Source organism: Numenius arquata, chromosome 2, assembly GCF_964106895.1.
Source record: "Numenius arquata chromosome 2, bNumArq3.hap1.1, whole genome shotgun sequence".
Taxonomy (NCBI): domain Eukaryota; kingdom Metazoa; phylum Chordata; class Aves; order Charadriiformes; family Scolopacidae; genus Numenius; species Numenius arquata.
In genome coordinates this window covers 11767538-11782191 of record NC_133577.1, presented here as the reverse complement: position 1 = coordinate 11782191, position 14654 = coordinate 11767538, and the positions used below count along the sequence as shown (strand labels likewise).

The 14654-nt window shown below is 37.6% G+C and overlaps 1 protein-coding gene across 1 annotated transcript in view; it reads right to left on the bottom strand.

Moving 5' to 3' along the window:
- SYNE1 (spectrin repeat containing nuclear envelope protein 1) overlaps positions 1–14654 on the bottom strand; it is a 255963-nt gene that overhangs the window by 55812 nt on the left and 185497 nt on the right. Inside the window, exons 106-116 of the mRNA XM_074162789.1 lie at positions 14454–14627; positions 13893–14024; positions 10888–11084; positions 10063–10195; positions 9479–9661; positions 8670–8819; positions 7467–7643; positions 5985–6140; positions 2776–2931; positions 1898–2068; positions 303–436 (exon numbers count right to left, since the gene is read on the bottom strand). Coding sequence (XP_074018890.1) covers positions 303–436; positions 1898–2068; positions 2776–2931; positions 5985–6140; positions 7467–7643; positions 8670–8819; positions 9479–9661; positions 10063–10195; positions 10888–11084; positions 13893–14024; positions 14454–14627 — 1763 coding nt within the window. The remainder of the gene's footprint in view (positions 1–302; positions 437–1897; positions 2069–2775; positions 2932–5984; positions 6141–7466; positions 7644–8669; positions 8820–9478; positions 9662–10062; positions 10196–10887; positions 11085–13892; positions 14025–14453; positions 14628–14654) is intronic.

The following is a 14654-nucleotide window of genomic DNA, read 5'->3' as shown; positions in this document are numbered from 1 at the left end:
TTTGCCAAGCTACTGGTGAAGGCTTAGGGCTTCTTGCCCTATCATGCCCTTCCTACAACTAGAAATAGCAACCTAAAATCTGGGGAATCTGGTGCATGCATAGCAAACAAACATTTCAGACAGGATTCTCACATGTTAAGTGCAGTATTATTTTCCAGCATGGTATTTATTAAACTTGGTTGGTAGCCATGCATGGAAGAATAAAATAGAATAAAAATAAAAATGATGGAAAACTGAGTCAGTGGATTTTTAGTGCAAATTTACCACTGAAAGCAAAGCTTGACACACAGACAATTTTCTACCTCATATTCACTTCTTTCAAAGTGTTGGTAAGTGTTTCAGTCACTGGTGGGTGACACTCTTTCAACAGTTGATTGGTCACAGAACCAAATTTCTGTAAGCTGTTTTCTTGCTTTTCCAATTCATCTTGTAGGCTCTAAAACAGATAGAATAATAGTAAAAACGAAGATACATGAGGTATTATAACTGCATGATGTAGAAACATTTCAAAATACTATGTATCACTTACATCATACAGGTTACGAATGCAAAACTTGATTTCATGCATGTTTCATCTAAATAGAAGGTTGTTAAATATGAAGACTGGCGTTAGATTTATTTGAGATATTGTCTATCAAGGCGTAGCAAAAAGTAAATTTTAACCTAATATTTTCTAAAAATGTAAAAATCTTATAAAAGAAATTATTCTAAACAAGTACTCTTGCACAGAAGGAATAATGCATGGAACCGCTTTAAACTTTAAAACTTAACTAATGGAAAAAAATAAATTACATTTTCCTGTTTAGAACAAGATGAAAAAGTAACAGCACAAAATAAGATTCTTGCTCTTTCATTTATCAGTCTGAAGTACTGCTGGCAAGGGAAATGTGCTTTTTTTTTTTTTTAAACCTTAAATATTTTTATGCATGTTAATACAGTTTGAACAGCCCAGCAAATCTCAACCTGATTAAACAGTATAATCAAAAACTTAATAAGCAAAAAACCTAATTTTCTGTAACTACTGTTTTGCTGACTCCTGTCTGACACATAAAAAACTGAAAACATAGAAGAGTGGATGTAAACTGCATTAATGGGTGCTCTTTAAATCATGGTTTGGAAAGTGCTGTTCATGCTTAGGGCATTTGGCTTTATATCTGTCTGGACTTCAAATCGCACAAAATATTTAAATGATAATGTAAACTTAAATTTGCTGGCAAATAGCACCAACACAAATTGTTGCTTTAAGCATCTGGAAATGTTTGCATATTTATTTTTGATTGCAAAGACAACAACTTTCTTTGAAATAAAAGGTTATTCTATGTAATAAAACAATATTTTTAATAATTTTTAATTTAATAATTTATATTAATTTATTTCCATTAATAATAATTTTATAACAGGAATCTCATTGTATTTTATGCATTTCTTACAGTGGAAAACCACTTGAACAGCTCAGCAGTATCTCAGCTTTTGGAACATTATTTTCTTTGATCTTCAAATTTACTGCAACCACAGTGTTGAGGTGGGGGAGTAGGTTTAAAGTATGATCTCAATATGTGTCAGTAGCTCAGAAGCCTGACAAAGCACAGTAAGAAACTTTAGTTTTAATGGTCACCAGCATGATTTAAAAACTTTTAACGATTTGACAGTACAGCTCAAAAATTAAAGAACAGCATCAAAAATCTAAAACCAAAACCAACTACCACCATTTTATTTTTCTGCAAAATGAAAAATGTGATGACTATTTGATAATTTCACAGGATTTTAACGTGCCAGTATGTCTATGCTTCCATCTCTTATGAACCAAAATGTATAGTTATCTACATCTGTGCAATGAGAACAAAATTAATCCTTAGATCCATCCTTAGTATATCAAGAGGCATGGTTTTCTTTTCACCTGAAGGCTATCAACTTGGACTTTCACAGCTTCCAAAGAACCAGTAAGAAGATAAAACCGGGACAAAGAGTATCTGGCTTCTGTCAGGTAACTATTCAGTTCTTCATAAGCCACCTTGTAAATGCTCCACTGATCAAGAACAGATTGCAACAATATCTTCAGCTGGCTAACCTAGGAGGAAGGAGGAAAAAAAAAAAAAAAGTAAATTAAAAGCATTCACGATCTTTGGGTTTTGTTTAAATTATTTCCTTCCTTTTGATCTCTAATACTACTTGATCTACACGCCTAATTTCAGACTCGTTGGAGAATGAAGATTTTGCACTGCAATCAGACAGGCTTACACTGGGTACAGCATAAAGTTCTGCTTGATTTTGTAAAGCTAGGATGGCAGGGACTGAGAAAGTATCAAGCCCATTCTACTTTGGTCCAAAGCCAGATCTAGAGAAACTGTCTAAGACTGTCAAACACATATCCCTAAGGCAGGCAAGTCAGGCTATGAAAGTCGGCACAGACTGAGAAAGCGGACCGATGTTATCAAGCTTTGGATGATGACAATGACGATCTCTTCCTCATTCTGTGAGACCTGTGTGCTTGTGAAGGTAGTTCCTTACAGATCATTTGGTACCTTTCCACTAAATATCAGGAAGCACCTAAAAAGCTTCAATTGCAAGAATTAAAAGCACCCTTGAAATAGGAAATCCTACGTCCATTTTATGGGCAGTGTAAACCCAAACTTGGGGATGGATGGAAAGAGGGACACAAGTCACAATCTGTTCCCCTACAGTATAGAAGAAATCCACTAGTTGCAAACTGCTAATTCCCCCTCTCCTCCATGCCCTGTTCTGGAGCTATAATTTGCTCCTTGATGATTCTTTTACCATGTGATCCAAATTGGCCCAGGAATGGTTAATTTCTTGCAGTGTTTTCATAACAGCAGAAGAGACGACTTCTTTCTTGTTCTGTATCAAAGACAGACCGCTCTGTTCTACATTTTCTACTTCTTTTTCCTTTGTTCTTATTAATTCTTCTAATTCCTGAAAAAGAAAAAGAAGATGCCTGAGCATTTTTGTTTATTTAATTGGATAGATAATGCCTTGAGATAGAAAAGATGCCCATAAGCTCCTTAGTTTAAAAAATAGGAAAGTCATGCTTGCATACTTTGGCTTTTTATTCTCAAGAGAATCATAACTCATCAGCAATTTTACTTAATATTTTATGTTCCCTTTAAAGCATAGTTGTTTGTCTTTAAGCATGTCCTCTACATTAAAGTTCTGTGTAATTTTCTGTTCTCATGTAAGAGTCCAAAACTCATTAAAAATAGGACAGCAGTTTGAATACATGGGAAAATTGTTACATTTTTTAGTTTGTCCTAGAACCCTGAGAGGGCTTTTTAATTAGTCCAAAGCTACCTCAAGCCTCTGGAAAAAAAAATGAATTTTGCCACCCAAGGAAAAGGACAAAATTACTTGCTAGGGAAAGATGTCAATTTGCCTTTCCTCCTCACATGAAGTGGGTCCCTGCCAGGTCCCAGCAAAGCCCCTTGCCCAAGGACAGTGAGCCTTCCCCTAGATGACAAGTTCATTGGAGTCCAGCCAATGACAACAAGCAACAGACTGCAGGAATTTTCCTTATTGACTCCTCAAGGTTGCATGCCGTTGGGAAGCATTAATGAGCTCGACAGCATTTTGCTCTGCTCACAGTTCCCACACACTAATCCAAGAAAAGTGGAAGAAAATGAACAGTTTGAGTGAAAACAAGTGAAGAAAACAGGGCTGAGTACGTAAGCACTAAGGCCATTGACAACTTGTTAGTGGCTTGTTTTGCTGCCTCAGGCAAGTGCTGACTGTGTTACTGATTTACGATGACCCTCGACTGGTCACAGAAATGCCGATTCAAAGTTCCCTGGTTTTATCAGTAAGTGTAGTTGCAGAAGGTCTGGTATGTAACATTCACCAGTCACAAACCTTGTGATCAATAGCATGAGAATGAAGTCACAAAATGAAGGAAGAACAGGAAGACTCAGTGAGCAGCAGAGAGTCATACAGCATGCTCTCATAAACTCATCCCTAGCCAGGAAACTACCTATATAATTTCATGGGACGGTGCAGGGAGATCCAGGAAAGTCCTGCAGTGCTCTGACTCATATGGAAGCTGTGTAGCTTCAGACAGCACAAACACTGAATCTGAGCAGAGCAGGGAAGTCTGGCTTGGAGGCTTCAGGCCAGCACAAATTTGTGTTTACCTGTCTGGAGATAAAGTAGTCAGTGTGATATGGAAAGCAGACTGTGAGGCGAGAGCAATCTTGGGATGCCTCTACATGAAGCAGTACATCTTGTGCTCTCAGGTTGTATTTTAATTTTCTGCAAGCCTTTCCTTACTGAGAGAGGTGTATCATCGGGGAAAGAAAACGCAGCAAAACTCTGGGCAAACTGAAACCCCACGTCTTTCAATAAATTACTCTCCCTAAGAATCAAAAAACCCCAACAACAAGAGAACCAAATTCTGCCAACTCTTGCAAACGCTATTAACAGAATTTATCCATGCACACATACAATACACTTTTGTCTATATACGTGAGAGAATTTTTGCTGTACTATATATTCTTAGCCTTTTCTTCTGTACTATTTCACATTTCTTCAAACTTCTAGCCACGACCTTGTTTCAGACTACAGCCTTGGAGCAATACATCTTTCTTTTACCAGCTTACACCAAAGCAAACACTTCTAAGTTGTACATAGTAAATTTGACTTTCCAAAAAGTGGATTATAACATTAAAAAAGGCATTTAAGTTTGTACAAGATTGCTCCAAAATTCAGAATGGAAAACAGGCAAACATTTCAAACACCAAGAACAGCAAATATTTCTGGTTCTCTGTGAAAAGGGGCTTCTTATTCATTATTTTAAACTCATGACTGAATTAAAGACACGTTACTGTTTCTGATCTGTGATCGGAAAAAATGCTCGCCTTCATTTATTAATATGACACTAGGTAGCAACTAACATCAGTTAATAAATAAACTGCAGCTTTTGTCCTATTTGAACCTGATACTTGGGAGTACCTGATACAGCTATTTCTTAAACAATTTGTTTCTCTGATGATCAAAGCCTTGCCATTCATAACTGACTCCCTCAAGTGTATTTGTTAACTTCCCTGACCAAAAGAAACCATAAAGGTGATAAATCAGACTCAGCTTTGAACTCCAGCCAAGCACAGCCCGCTGATTATGTCAGGCTATGCTAAATTACCCTTGCTTCAGTCGCATGGGCTTATTGTCCTGCAAACTTAAAGCTACTTGAATTGAAACTAAGCACTGCAGCCGGTTTGAAAACAGGTCAAGAACTTTGGAAAAAAAATTGACTTCAAACATATCTGGCCTAAACACCTATTTGACTTTACAGAAACAAAGATGGGTTTAATACACTGGTGAATATAGATTCACTTCTCTTATGCATTTCATTTGAATAGATTTCCAGCTGTTCTGTTTGTGAAGACTTAAAAATTTGATCTGGTATGAAATTTATTATTTGGTGTATGGTAGAACAAAATACTTTTAAGCAAAAATTATCTGATGCCAGATCCCATGTAGAGGTCCTGTTTATAAATTCAGAAAAATCTGTTTTGCTTATACACCTATAAGCTTGAACTCTAGCCTGAGAGGTCCAGAAGCATGCATGGGAGGGCAGAGGGCAGCAGAGGAAAGACATTGATAAGGCAGAAAAAACAAGTTTCTGAATAATCAAGCATGGTGTTCATGACATCAAGTCATCAAGTTCCATAAGACTGGATAAACAGGAATGGGAACATATTCCTTTGACAGCTTTTATAGTTCAGTTCACCTGGCATGTTTAGAAATGTCCATGCTTCAATACACAATACAAAAAAGAATAATTACTTTGGTTGCCTTAAAAGATCTTTGGGACATTATTGTTCCTTTCTCCTTTCACTTTTGCAATGAAATCTCTCCCTCACTGAAGTAAACATGAATTCTGTCACTGACTTCACTGATACAAAGATTTCACATGGCTTTATTAAGTGCTGCTTCTAACGTTTGGAAAGAGAATATTATTATTTGTAAGGGGATATTACCTGACAGTCTTTCAAAGCATTCTGTACTGAAGCCTGGTCTCCAATTTTCTGTTGTTGTCTCAGCTTCTTCTCTTGGGTTTCAAACCAAGTTTTCAGGCCCTGCACATTATTTTCATATTCTGCCCAGGATTCCTGCAGACTTTCCAATAGCTGGATCTGTAAAGAAATATGACTATATACTTTCTCATACAATTACCCTTATTGTTGGGTCAATTAAAAACATCAGTGAAGACCAATGCTGACCAGTGCTTTCTCAGAATTCAATGCTTTCAGAATTTAAAAACAGTATATGCATTCAAATCAAGATATATCTGCTATTTGCAAAAGAGTCCATAATAAAAAACCTGCTTTATCCAGAAGTAATAATATAGAGATAAAGTATTAAAATATTATGACATGCTGAAAGAAGCTAATACTTTAGTGGAACACGTTTATGAAGTGGAATTCTTTTCAGAAAACAAGGAGGACTTCCCACATAAAACTAAGCGTACAAACATTCATTTTATATTCCTTGTTTATATCTGTGTAAAATAGATGAAGATTTATATTACCTTCTTTGTCAATTGATTGTTTCAAAGTTTCTTAGATTTTTCTGATTGTTTTAGGTGTTATTCGATGGCAAATGAGATAGATAGCACTTCTATTCTAAAAAAAAAACGCAAAACCAAACCCCAAAACAGGATTTGAAAACAGCAGATAGAGAAATAGGCTCATCAACCCTCAAGAAATTCAGTAAAAACAAATGTAAAGTCCTGCACCTCAGACAAAATAACCTCATGTAACAATACAGGCTAGCAGCAGGCTGGAGAGAAGAATAGGACCCAGGGGGCCATGGTGGCCAATAACCTGAACACAATGAATCAAGAGTGTGCGTTTGTGCTGATGAAGGATAACTGCATGCTGGGTTAGATTACTGAGAGTGCACCCAGCAGGTCAAGGGAAGTGGTTCTTTCCTTAACACTTGTGACCCATTTTGAGCCCTCCAGTGCAAGGGAGAGATTGACAAACTGGTGAATGGTTACTAAGGTCATTAGGGGGTTGGAGCACATAACACACAAGGAAAGGTTGGTTTCACTCAAACTGGGGAAAAGGTAAGGGAAGCATCTCATTGATCTGTCCATTTGTTATGGGGAGTTATGGAGAAGATGGAGGCAGACTATTCTTGGAGACGTGCAGTAAAAGGAGGAGACAGAACAGTCACAAGTTGCAACAAGGGAAATTGTGATTGGGAGCAAGGCAAAAACTTGTCCCCCACAAGACTGGTTAATCACAGGAACGGACTGCCCAAGGAGGGTGTGGAATTTGTGCTTGGAGATTTCCAAAACTCAGCTAAGCAAGTCCCCATCAAATCTGATCTAACTGTAAAGTTCGCTCTGAGCAGGAGGTAGGACTAAATGACCTGCAGAGGCTTCCAACCATTATTACCCTGTAGTTTATGGATTTTGAAAGTTCACCACAGAGCATCTAGTATTTTTTCATTACCTTTTCTGTTATCAGGCCTTGCAGGATTTGCCAACGTCTGTTCATTGCTCCAAGCTGTTCTGCAAAATCAGTCTTGTCGCTACGTTTACTTTCAACATCCTGGCTGCTAATTTGCAGCACTGATTGGTTCACAAAGTCTACCGTCAACTGTTTGCAATTTAAATCTATCTTGAAACCCTAGTAGAAAAGAAAGGAATAAAAACCTCAAAACATAAGCACCATAATTTCTTACCTTCCTGCAAAAAAGAGGAAAAAGTTCACAAATTACAGCTTTATCACAATTTTGCTAAGAGGTTTTTTTAGCAATTGAACAGCAATTAAAAACACTGTTGCTTTTTCCTAAATATTGAGAAATAGACCAGCAATACTCTGCCTTTTGGATAAAGAACCTGCCTTCTCCCCTACCCTTTAGCACCCTCACCGCCCCCCCCAGAAAAAATCAGTAAAGTTATTGATATCAGACTCAAGAATCAGATCTAAGAAAAACTCTGTAAATATTAATTTTTTTTCACTTAGTCTCAAAATTTTTAATACAAAAACAGATAAGATGGAAAATATTCTTACATACAAAGAAGAATAATAGCCAAGAAGTAAAGTGATTTTTCAGGAGACTAGTGAAACAAATCTGCCATTGAGAATAAAGTCACTGTGTGCAGATCTATTACAAGAGTGCTACTGATCTAGTTAAAGAAGTGAAATTCTGCTATATCTATACTCCTCAATAGTTATCTCAAGATATAGCATCTTTCATTTTTGCTTCAGATACTGATTAAAATTATCTTGATCTGTAAATCACTGGCCATCTTCCATTCAAGAACAGGCTACACTTCGAGGAGAAGGTGATATTGTGCAGAGAATTCATAAAAAAGCATATGTAATTTGCAAAGTTCTTTGTGGTTTTGGGTGAAAGGAAGATCTAATAAGGTTTAATCATGTGCATATTGCTTTGGATTTACCTGGAAATTAAAGTAAGTATATTAAAAATTATATTCCTGCCATAACTAAACAGCAGAGAAAAACTAATTTTGGCTTCTTTTCCACTGTATCAAATATTACCAAATTGTAACTTGTGTACAATTTTAACCACTTCACAGTGTAAGTTTTGGGCTTATTTTTTTTCCTTAAATCACTTATACTTTACATAGGTATACATATCTAATAGTGATAATTCAAAGGGAAATCAATAACATTTCCACTCAGTACCTTGTACTTCTTGACATAATCTTGAATGGCTTTCTGTCCTACTACATTTTTTATATTCTCTTCATCCTCCTGAATGACATTTTCCATCAGGGAAATCCAGCTCATAACTTCAGTGATAGCATGACGAGAAGGAATTTTCTCCATCTGGAGCTGCAGAGATAACAGACTTAAAATGCATGTTGTGAAGAAAATGGATAAGAATTCCTTGCATTGCCTTATCACAGAGCATTTCCTTTTCCTGCTCTTATTACTATGTTATTCTACATCCCTAACATATCCCTGAAGTTTATTAAAAAAAACCCAACCCTGTATAACTGCATGCATCTTAATAAGAAATAAAGGCTTCTTATTTCCATTCTACATTGTACAAAGAAACTGGACAAACTCAAAGATTACATTTCTGATTTTCAGATTTATTTTGCCTTTCATAGACTTGAACCCCATTTATTTAATTTGAACAAAACCACTATCCATTTCTCACGGATATCTCACAGGACACAGGGATGTGAACTCCCTTTTTTCAAAAGGCATACAAACATGTTGAAAAAACCCTCATCTGTTCTTTGGTTAAAATTTAACAAACGTTAACTGTGAAAGTTTGACATTAACACCAATTGGTGTTAGACAGAATGGGTAGACAGGATTTGGACATGAGTGTAAACTGTCTCACATTAAAACAGCAGTACCGTTGTCCCTATTTTGCCTCACATTGATAAACTGAGGAAGGGAGCAACTATCTCTCAAAGGCAGTGCCAAATGTATAGTCTGAATTTTCTGGAATATCAAAGGCCATGACTGGCCTTCCTTACCTGGTGCAATTTCTCTTGTACTGCTGGGATTTGCGTGAGCAGCTCTGTCCACTGACTGTCAATGTGGGACAATCCCGCGCGCAGTGCTGCTGTATCCACCTTCTTCAGCCTGAGAAGCTGGTTCCCAGTACTCAGGACAGACGATTTCTGTGATGATTTAGCATCCACCTCTTTTGAAAACTCCTACAAGCAGAATCATTTTTGTGGAAATAATCAGCTTACTGTACTTAAAGCTATACCTCAGAAAGCTACGAATATCCTCCCTTCCCTTTAAAAATATGTACTTTCTATTAGTGTTTACCAGCTATACTTCAGACCAAGTGAGAACAACAATTGTTTTCAGTCATAGAACCATTTTCTGTTTTCAGAATCATCAGGCTTTACAATCATTGCATATAGCAAAGGAGTGCTGAACGTGCAAACACACCAGTTCTTTGAAGGACAGCTCACCTACAGAAGCAGATTTTTTTTTTTTTGCATACTCACTACTTCAACGATGAGAAAAAGTTTATAACCATATGACTGCTCAGCTGTTTATTTGTAATTGAAAAGAAAAAGTTGTCCAAGGTCCATGAATGACTTACCAAAAAGGAGTTCAGGTGGTCTCGGACCGTTTCCAGTTCCTGAGGAACTGTCAAAGACTGCTGGCTCCAAAACTCAAGTCGCTCCTTTGCAGATTGTAACCAATGTGTCAGTTCACTTGATTCACTCTGATATCTGTAAAGATGTTTAAGAAAACTAAAGCAATCATAGCCACTTCTTGCCTGCAACCGAGTAGTCTCTCCTCCACGTGTTAGAGAAAAATACTGTATGCCAGATTTAAAATAAAAATGTTTTCTTTCCTTTATTAATTTCAGAAAAATGTGATTTAATTTTACAGGTAAGCATAGTATCAGAAAGCTCTTATTTTAGCCATTATACCCAAAATACTTTGGCCAGTGAGCCAACAAGCCAGGGATATTATGAATAACAGACAAAGCTTGAATATCACTTAGGGAACTGATTTCAAAAGTAGCATATGAACATTACCAAAGGCAGCTAAAAGCTCCCTTTCACATATGCAATGACACAGACTCTCAAGAACTCAGCAGTGATAATGCCCTTACCAGAACATGCTGAGGCTACTCATGCTACCTAGCAAAGCACACACCCTTTCTCATCAACCTGTATGGATATTGGGCTTCTAACAGTCATCTGAATAAGACACCTTCTGACTTCCTCCCACCAGCTGTTACATGTTTTATTGCAAATGTGAGAGTATGATAGCACTTGTACGGAACAGAAGTAGGATATTGTAGAGCAGTCAAACATACATCTCAAAGTACCTTCTTTTAAATGTCAAATCTAATAGTTCTGGGTTAAGAATGACTTTGACCTGAAGTTTATATTGTCCAGCACATCAGCATTACCTTGTCCAGTGCTTCAGTATTGTCTCCAATCTATGAAGCTCCTTGGTAACCTTGCTGGAGTTACTTAACCAGCGTTCTCCTAGTTGGTTCAGTTGACTTTCGAGATCTGAGCAGCTAACAGAAAAAAGGAGCCTTTTCCCATCATCTAGCACTTGGTATAATTTAGGTTGGTATTCAGTCAGGTTAGATCTCAGATGCTGTAATGACAGAGGAGATGGTTAGATAGCTCTGCAGGTCTCTGCTACCATACTTTCTAAACATTTAGTTTTCTTTTACTGCATTTTGTAGCACATCGAATGTCACCACAGCACATAGCATTTTTTCCCCTCTGCACCGGCTCTAGAGCTCCCTGAGAACCATCATGTGGGTAACCTGCTCAAAATCTGAATGTGCTGTCACAAAAACTCTCACTTTAATATGTTTATTGACACTTCCTTATGATGAACTCCTCCTTGGTATAGATATTTCACACTTGAAAAAGAACAATTTCAAAAGAATCTTGGTGGGGCAACACCATTTCTGAGAGAAATTCATTAAAATGTCAGAATTTAATCTACCATCTGCTGAAAACTCTACTGCAACAAAAGTTAAAGGTGTCCAATACCAAGTCATTAACGGTGGCCACACCAGCCCTTTCAATGTCTATTTTCAGTTCTCTGGTCATCTAACTCTTCTTTTACTGATGGTTACAGAAGAGGAGATCACCCTCAACCCATCCAAATCCCTGAACAGAGAAGCTGATTGTTAGGGCAAAAGAAAGCAAAAAACGTACTGAAAAAGGAATGGTACTGAAAAAAGAAAGGCTGCTAATACTCTTAACCTGAATCCAGCTGGGAGCAGAGACAGATTTCATTTAAATAGAGACTTGTGGATGGGTAAAGAATTTGGATATGTGGACAAATATACCTGCCAAATTCTGCTATTATTACACAAATAGTACAGATTTTTAAAACGTCTATATATTTGACTAAGCTTCAGTGCAAAATGTACACACATTCCCATTTTTCAGTTATGCTGAAACTAATCTGAAGATAAAGTGTACAAAACTACCAGTCTCATGGTGTGTACATAAACTTTCTACCACTCTTCTTATTTTCTCTTTCACATGGAGCTATAATAACTTAACAGATTTTTTGTATCTATATATGTGTGTGTCTGTGTGTGTACTTACATGTAACTTATATACACAAATAAATGTATAACTCCTAGAGAGTTGCATACAAATTCCAAGATAGCCATAAATTAATTATGACGGATTTTTAACCTATGGTTAAAAATGTCTCCAACATGGCCACAGGGAGAGAAAAAAAACAAGGTATTAAAAATTATGCCATAGCAGAATCTGAGAATCTGGATTTGAATAGCCTAATATATGTAACTGACATGAGAAACAAAATAGAAAAACTAATTTAGGGTCAGAATCAACACAAACAATGCTTAGCATTGAACAAAACCAAAATAAAACCCACGCTGAATAGATTGCTGAAGTTCTCATCACACCATTGCAAAAACAGAAAGCTGTCTAGTAAAAGAAAAATATACATAATAAATTCAGAGTAGACAAGAATTCAATTTGCAAGAAAAATTTGGCAGACATTTTTCTATAAAACAAAACAAAAAAGAACTCAACCAAAGTGTCCGGTGTATACTGAGACAAAGACAAAACACTAAACCAGAATTCTCATTTTGAGAACAGACAGAAAAAACAGGATGTGGTAGAAACCTATATTTAAACTACTAGTTCTTGTTGCATTTGAGGAGGAAGGCAACTTGGGGATCTGTAGGTTGTTCAGCCTCACCTTGCTCTCTGGAAAGATCATGAAGAACATTCTCTTGGAATCCGTTTTCAAGGACAAAAAGGACCAAAGGTAATCAGGAATATTCAGCTTGGATTCGCTAACCTGACAGCCTTTTAGGATGAAACTACTGGCTCTGTGGATGAGACTGACTTCAGTATGGCCTTTGACACTGTCTCCCCCAGGACCCTCTTCTGGAAGTGGAGAGAATGCGGGCTGGATAAATGGACTATTATATGGATTGAAAACTGGTGGCATTACCAGTCTCAAACACTAGTGATCAAAGGCTCGATGTCTGGCTGACAGAGTGTAATGGGCAGAGTACTCTAAGGATTGCTGATATTTGAGCCCAAAGATCTTCAACATCTTAATTAATGGCATGAATGATGATAGTGCTCCCTCAGTAAATTTGTGGATGACACTAATGTAGGAAGAGTGGTTGACAGAAAAAATGGCAGACTTAGCCTAGAGACACTGATAAACTTGGAGGCAGCAGAAACCTTAGGTTGTTCAACAAGAAGTGCAAATTCTGTGCCATGCACAGAATAACCCTGTTCCTCAGTACAGGCTGGGAAGGGAATGACTGGTGTATTTAACCTGGCATCTTCCATAACCAAGATGTCGTGAATAAGGCAGGCCTCAGCACTGGCCTATGTTAGGACTGTGAACACCTGACAAGTTACTGTATTATCCCCATCTACATGGTGCTGATGAGGCCACATCTACTGCATCTGATTCTGCCCTGCCCCCACCTCCCACTGAGTTCAAGAAGAAGGAAGTAGTCAGGATCTCGTGAGGAGATATTAAGATATTTAGGGACCTAGAGTACACATCTTTTAAAAAGAGGCTGAGGGAGGTGTGCTTCTTTAGATTTTCAAATAGGAGGCTAAGGGTCAGTCTAATAGAGGCCTAAAACTATTTTGAGCGGAATTAAAAAGATTATAGAGGTAAATGCTCCTCAGTAGTGCCACACAATAGAAAAAGAACAATGGAGACCAGCTGGAAGTTGAAGGTTTAGATCGGGCATTACAGAAAACCTTTTCAGAAGGAGGTGATGAAACACTGCAATTGGTCCCCAGCTTGGCTGCGTGTTTTGAGGTTTCCAACACTGTGACACTTGTCCTGCTTCAAGCGGGAGGCTGGACTAGATGACCTTCAGAGGTCCCTTTCATCCAACTTTTCCATAAAGAATGTCTAAAAAGCACCAACCTGAAAAAGTGTAATCCGGTCTGTAAGCCTGTCCTCCGTCTCTTCCACCAAACCGACTATGGGGATGCTACCTTCAATAGATTCCAGCTGTCTGGTAAGTTCCTGGTAATCTTCATCCAGATGCATCCAGGTCTGCAAGCACAAATTATCCATGTATATGGTGAATATTGATCTGGATATCTAGAATATTTATTACTCGCTTTCTCAGTCTGAAATCCTATAGGTGCATGGTTGTAAATGTACAGAAGTAACAGTACAGATGTCTAGTTAACCTATAATTAGACACCATCTCTGTGTCAAGCTCAGCTTTTATTTAGAACACACAGATAAAGCTGTCATGTTCTCCTTGTCAGCTGTAGCTAAGCAGCTCTTTGAAATTTAGAGGAACACAACTTGAGTCACCTAAAGGATACAACAGTTAAACAGCAAAGATTACACGTAGTCTATCAGTGCCTTGTGTGTATGATAAAAGGGACTGATGTCCACCAATTCTGTCCAAGCACAGGAAACCAACATTACAGAATATCCTGGCAGTACAGAAAAGACCACAGAAATTCTCACCTCTAGAATGTATTCCAGCTCCACACCTCGTTTATGAGCCAGCTTTAATACAGCAGAAGCTTGTGTCATTAGGTCTGAATGTGACCGAGTTTCCTTCAAGAGGGCAAAGCTACTCATCTTTCTAAAGAGCGTTTCCGTCAGGATCATGTGAGACTCCAACCCCTGAAAATATTCCTGAGAAATTTGGTGTGAGGGAGATGG